The following is a 6,259-nucleotide window of genomic DNA, read 5'->3' on the forward strand; positions in this document are numbered from 1 at the left end:
GTGTGTGTGTGTGTGTGTGTGTGTGTGTGTATACTCGTAAGCACCAGTAGGTGTTTATGTATGTATCTGTGTGTGAATATATAGATGGCAGCTTGGGCAGATGTGTGTGCCTGTGAGCACACACATAGGGTATGTATGAATACATCTGCAGGTATAGGGTAAGAAGCATATGTGTACTGTTATGGTGGAGGGCACACAGAAGTTCTAGCGGCGCCACCTGCCACACCCCCTGACTTCTCTCCCTTCTCAGATCAGGAGGGGCGTTGCCCAAGCTTGCTGTTGCCAGGTGGAGGCCTCCTGCTCCTGTGGCTATGGGGACAGATCTCCAGGCAGCAGGGGGCAGCAGGGGCAAGAGAAGTCCCATTGGTTAGGGTGGGGCAGACAGGCAGGCGGGCAGGAGGAGGCCTTTAAAATCCCTGCCCCGCCTGCAGGTGAGCAGTGGTGTGTGAGAGCCAGCTCTCCTCTGTCCTCTCCCTGCCTGTCCACTCAGTGGCAGTTCCCTGGAGCTGTCTGTCCCCTGTGGAGCCTCAGCAGCTTCCTCTTTCAGAAGTCACTACCAAGATCCCTGAACAGGTAGGTGATGGCATAGGATAGAGATTACCCTATGAAGTGAACTTAATCTGGAAGCAGGTTTTGGGGGCTGTCAGACTGTGGGGAGGGTCTTGGAAGAGTCTAGGGTTGGTTTAGGGAGAGGTCTGAGATATATAGGTGCCAGGAAAGGGCATAGAGTGACCTTGTAGTGTGGGGCTTGGGGTACCAGTGGAGAAAACTGGGGTGTTAGGATCTCAGAGTGGCAGGTGCCAGTAGAAGGCCTGTGCAGTACAAAGAAGTAGGAGTATTAGGATGGAAGTGGAAAAAGTACTGAGGTGTCAGAGGCCAGATGCAGGGGAAACTTTGTGATAACTTTGTGAAACGTTGGGTCCAGGATGTTGGAGTCTGGTATGTCAGGATCTAATGCCAGGGCCAGGGCCAGCCAGGGCAGGGGAAAAGGTCCTAACTCACACATGTCTGCCTCCTAGGAGCCACCATGCAGTGCTATAGCTTCATTAAGACCATGATGATTCTCTTCAATTTTCTCATCTTTGTAAGTATGGGGGTTGGGGGCTCCTTGGGGCTCCCTGCAGCAGTGGGTCACAACCTGAGCAGAGCCTAAGCTCAGGAATAGGAAGGAGACACTGTGCCCAGACGCTGTCCTGCATAGTTCCCCTGATGATGGGGTACAGAAATCTCCCCAGATGCTGGGTCCTGGTCCCAATAGCATCCTGGCAGCCACACAAGTTGGAGTAGAGAAACTTTGGGGCATCCTCTCCCTTCCAGGAAGCTTCAGCCCAGACTGAGGGCAGGGCAGGCTAACAGGAACGATTCTCCCTTTTTTATAGGAATTGGGGGCCCGGTGAGGAGTAGGGGTTTGTTCTAGGTCACCTAGTATGGAAGAAAATTCAGTGGCCTCTGTATAATGGGGATCTGAAAGGAGATAAGTCCTAGAGACCTCATAGCACAGTGTCTGCCGCAAGCAACCCTTATTCATTCAACAAACATTTATTGCCTGAGACTTGGTGCCGAGTGCTGAGTGCGACGGGTGAGCAAGCTCTTTCTCTGCCTTGGAGAATCTGAGGCCAACAGGCCAGATAGGCAGACAGTTGCAACATAGTGTTTTTGGCCTTAGCACAAGGGCTATGGGAGCCCAGAGGAGGAGCTTGAACCCCACCTGGAGAAGACTTCCTGGAGGAAATAGCTGAGGCTGGGGATTTACCCTGGGTAAGAGGGTTGTAAAATATGCAGAAAGGCCCAGCGGCAATGAAATCAGATATTGTTCAGAAAACCAGGAACAGACTGAATAGTGCATGTTTGAGGAAGCTGAGCAAGAAAGCATGACCCTTGGAGATGGTGGTGGAGATAGGGAGAAACAGACAAAGTGGACAAAAGCGAAAGCCCTCGGATGGTGGCTGAGGGATGGAAGAAGGGGCAAGGGAGACAGAGGTCTGGGAGATGATGCCTGTGTCTCTGGCATGAGCAACCCAGGGGTTGTCCCACAGGCAGCTGTGTACCTAATGGGGTTGCAGTTCAGTTGGGAGCTAGACATGAACATTTGAAAGCCATATGCCCCTAGGTGGTCACTGAAGCCATGGGAGTGGGTGAGAGTACTCAGGGAGAGTGAACTACAGAAAACCCAGCTTCTAAGGGATAAGCAGAAAAACGGCCACCAGGAAGCAGATGGAGAAAGAAGAATGGGAGGAAAACAAGGAGACAGAGAGCAGAGAGGTCAAGGAGGATATGACATGAAGTGTCCACCAGATTTAGCACAGGATGTCACCAGAGACCTTGGAGCCACATTAGAATGGGTTAGAGTGAGTAAAAGTGAGGAAGTGGAGACATGAAATGTAGATAAATTCGGAGAAATTGGCTTGGGGGTGAATAAACGCTCTGATTCTGATGTGGGCTGTGCCTTGGGCTTTCTTTGTCTTCTGAAAAGTAGCCTTTATCCATGTATCTGGAGAAGGCAACAGGATCCCAGCGATTTGGAGAGCAAATGCTCTGGCCTGAGGGGGTGGGTTAAAGGCAAATCCAGTTTGGATTCTGGCCTCTGTTGCCCAGTCCTTTGCAGGCTGGGCAGGGCAGGGCCAGCTTCAGACTCTTTGAAATTTGACCCTGCAGGTTGGAAGCCTAGCTTTTTGTCCTTGGGCAAACATGCCTGGGATCCAGCCACAATCTACCACTTTATTCCTGGTTTTAGCCTCAGTTTCTATAACTGGAAAATGGGGACTAGGCATCAAGGTGGTGTCAGGCTGATGTATCCATTGAAGCTCTGGATCAGCAAGGCTTTGCTTTAAGAGCTTTGGGAACTGAGCAGTGCCTTCCTCCCCAATCTGGGCCTCAGGATTCCCTCCGAGATTTGGGGTTGAGCTAGACAGCCTCTAAGAGCTCTGGCTGTACTCCCCCTCTGGTGCCTCAGTCTCTACAAGGAGAGGTCTAGGCTGGATGAAGGGCAGGCCTGGAGTCTAATCCTGGAGGGGAGCCAGGTGGGGCCTCAGGGTGGGTGTCCCTTCTCACCACCTCCATCTCCAAGGTTGGGAGCAAGTGTAAACCTCAGCTCCGCCTTCATTGCCATGGTGACGTTGAGCCTGCTCAATGCTACCACCCCCATGTTTCGGCCTATCAGAGGACAGAGGTGTTCCAGGCACTCATAGCCTGGAAGGAGATTAGGGAGGGGTGGTGCTCACCTGCTTGTTTTCACCCCTAGCTATGTGGCAGGACTCTGGCAGCAGTGAAGGAAAGACTTCCTTCCTCCCCCACCCTCCCGTGGATATTTCAGGAACCTGTAATCCCATTTATATCTGCGTAGGTGCATAGCCTGGTGCTGGCTATAGGTGCCCCATGTCCCGTGCTTCTGGCTCTATAGGATGTTTTTCCTCCTACAGGATGACTTTTTAGTCTCCTTAGCCAATAGAAGGGGAAGTTTCTCGTCTCCCATCTTCCTGACTCTGACTCAACTGTGTGGTAGGGAACTGCTTGCCAGCACTGTTTCAAGGTCTGTCTCTCTGTCCCCAGCTGTGTGGTGCGGCCCTGTTGGCAGTGGGCATCTGGGTGTCAGTCGATGGGTCGTCCTTCCTGAAGATCTTCGGGCCACTGTCGTCCCACGCCATGCAGTTTGTCAACGTGGGCTACTTTCTCATCGCAGCTGGCGCTGTGCTCTTTGCTCTTGGTTTCCTGGGCTGCTACGGTGCTCACACTGAGAACAAGTGTGCACTCATGATGGTGTGTCAAACCCAGCTCCACGGGCCCATAACCAAGGCCCAGGGTCCCCTCGCCCTTGACACCAGGCCCTGGGGATCCCCAAACCCTGTTCTGGACTGCAGGGGCCTCAGCAAAGGGGCCCCTGCCTCATTTTTACAAGGGTGGGTTAGGGCAAGGAAGTCATGAGGGACTGTCTCTCCCTAAAATTCAGACCCCTGTTCCCCACTCAGTTCTTCTTCATCCTCCTCATCATCTTCATTGCTGAGGTTGCAGCTGCTGTGGTTGCCTTGGTGTATACCGCAATGGTGAGGACCAGGGATGGGACAAAGGGGTAAAACTGGGCAAAGCCCTAGAAGTGGGCTGTGGCCTGTGAATGGCCACCTTGCCTGTCAGGCCCTAAACACTGGCCTGCCCCACCCAGGCAGAGCAATTCCTGACGTTGGTGGTAGTGCCCACCATCAAGAAAGACTACGGTTCCCAGAAGGACTTCACTCAAGTGTGGAACACCACCATGGAAGGGGTAAGATGGGCTGGGGGAGATTTTAGAGTGAGTAGAAAGAAGCAAGGCCCCACTGACCACCCTCACCTCCTTGTCTCCAGCTCAAGTGCTGTGGCTTCAACAACTACACGGATTTTGAAGATTCTCCCTACCTCAAAGAGAACCATGTCTTTCCCCCATACTGTTGCTTTGATAAGGCCAATGGCACAACTATGGAACCCTGCACCAAGGAGAAGGCCAATGACATGGATGTACAGGTGTGTGCTAGCATGGAAGGCTGGGGCTGCTTTAATGGCCTCCACGTGCTGAAGGAGGGTGGGAGGCAGCTGCTGACTATAGATGTTCTCTTCCCTCTCCCAAGGGTTGCTTCCATCAGCTTCTGTCTGACATCCGAACCAATGCTGTCACTGTGGGTGGTGTGGCGGCTGGAATTGGGGGCTTGGAGGTAAGGGGGTGAGGAGGTTGGGGCAGGATATCCCCACTAGACTGGAGGTACTTGACTCATCTTTGAAGCCTCTCTGGAGGAGACAGGCTTCTAAGAGCTTCATGTAGGGTGTCTGAGGGGCAGGGGAGTAAAACTTAAAGACCCTGATCATGTCCTCTCATCTCTCCCTATTCCTTCCCCATCAGCTGGCTGCCATGATTGTGTCCATCTATCTGTACTGCAATTTGAAATAAGTCTGCTTCTGCCTCTGCCATTGCTGCTGCCAAACAGGAACTGGGAAGAGGCACCCTGGCACTGACAAGTGGCTGTGATCAGTGTGGAGACAGGATCTTAACAGTGTCATTTGGGCCAGAGAGGGCCCAGCCTTGCTGCTCTGGAGTTGGAACCAAATAGGGACCACCCTCTTCAGGCTGTGCCTGACATTGCGGCCCATTGGTGAGGTTGGGGCCCACCTGTTCCAGAGCCAATTCTGAGTTAGCCAGTTCTCCTGCCCATTCCTCCAGTCTGTCTCTTAAACCCTTGACACCCCTTCAGGTCAATGGGGGCTCTTAGTGATCCCAGTACTCCACTGGGGGATGAGAAAGGCACCCTATACCCTGGGCATATGTGACATTAGCAGTAACCAGGCGGATGTGTAGAAGGCACTTCAGAACTCAAACCAATTAAAATTTTTCCATTTGGATTCTTTTCAAGTGTATCCTTGGGGAGAGGGGCTCATCTCGTCTAAACTAGCTTCAGATTCTTGTGGGGCTGGGGACTCAGAAGGCCCCTGGAAATGTAGCAGATGGAAAGTGGGGTGGAAGGAAGTGGTTATTTCTCCCCTCCACTTGGATTTCAGGCCTAGGAGGGGACCCAACAGGGATGGCCAAGAGGGCACTGAGGGAGGACGTAGAGGCTGGGCGTCTGCCTTCCTATCACATGGGAGGACTTTGGCCTGAAATTATTCTCCTGGTTGGGGGCACTGAACCAGAAAGCTATGAAAAGAACAACTTTATGCCCAAGTTGGGGGCAGGGAGACATTGTACTAAGGCAACGGGAGAGGGTCACTCCTTAGGCTCTGGGAGGCACCCTGGAAGCCTCCATTGGAGAATCCAAGCTGCCTACCCTTCCCACTCAGGCAAAGCCCCACACCTGCCCCTGCTTTGGGGATTTCAGAAAGAAGTTAATTTATTCTCAGTGTTGGCCAAGTGACTTGTTCCAGGCCCACAACCTTCCATGAAGAGCTAAGCCTGGGTTTGGGCCCAGGCCATGTGACTCCAGAGCCTGGTGGGGTCCTGGCTGACATGGTGACAGATTTGGCAGAAGGCCAGAAAGTCCTAGACATAGATCTGATTGCTGCTGAACCAGGAGTGATGGCCCTGAGGAGAAAAGCTAGGGCTGGAGAACATGGTGTCTGCTACCACGCAAAGCCCAGCCTGGCAAACCAGTCCTCCTCCTTGCTTCCCTTTGACCCCTGGGTCTCTCTTCCCATGCTTTCTAGGGCAGCCCAAACTATAACCCCTTGCTGCGCCCAAAAAGGAACAGTGACCTGGCCAGAACCATATAGTGCCTGCGAGCTGGTCTGTGAAGCCCAGGAGCCT

The 6,259-nt window shown here is 52.9% G+C and overlaps 1 protein-coding gene across 2 annotated transcripts; it reads left to right on the plus strand.

Moving 5' to 3' along the window:
- Window positions 1-403: 403 nt before the first annotated feature.
- TSPAN1 (tetraspanin 1) lies at window positions 404-5,364 on the plus strand. Of its 2 annotated transcripts, XM_019627991.1 has the most exons (8): window positions 412-573; window positions 1,020-1,084; window positions 3,550-3,756; window positions 3,966-4,040; window positions 4,157-4,255; window positions 4,336-4,491; window positions 4,596-4,679; window positions 4,865-5,364. In XM_019627991.1, the coding sequence occupies exons 2-8, from the start codon at window positions 1,028-1,030 to the stop codon at window positions 4,910-4,912; spliced, it is 726 nt and encodes a 241-aa protein (XP_019483536.1). In that variant the 5' UTR covers window positions 412-573; window positions 1,020-1,027; the 3' UTR covers window positions 4,913-5,364. The 2 variants fall into 2 exon arrangements, with proteins under 2 accessions (XP_019483537.1, XP_019483536.1); XM_019627992.1 differs by lacking the exon at window positions 4,596-4,679 and having other exon boundaries at window positions 404-573.
- The last annotated feature ends 895 nt before the right edge of the window (window positions 5,365-6,259 follow it).

This window comes from Hipposideros armiger, unplaced genomic scaffold (assembly GCF_001890085.2).
Source record: "Hipposideros armiger isolate ML-2016 unplaced genomic scaffold, ASM189008v1 scaffold_743, whole genome shotgun sequence".
NCBI classification, from domain to species: domain Eukaryota; kingdom Metazoa; phylum Chordata; class Mammalia; order Chiroptera; family Hipposideridae; genus Hipposideros; species Hipposideros armiger.

Excerpts from the sequence above, each read along its gene's own strand:
- TSPAN1 (XM_019627991.1), top strand. The coding sequence starts at position 1,028 with ATGCAGTGCTATAGCTTCATTAAGACCATGATGATTCTCTTCAATTTT. Across the intron at positions 3,757-3,965 it reads ACAAGTGTGCACTCATGATG|TTCTTCTTCATCCTCCTCAT; the intron begins GTGTGTCAAACC and ends TTCCCCACTCAG. Across the intron at positions 4,041-4,156 it reads CCTTGGTGTATACCGCAATG|GCAGAGCAATTCCTGACGTT; the intron begins GTGAGGACCAGG and ends TGCCCCACCCAG.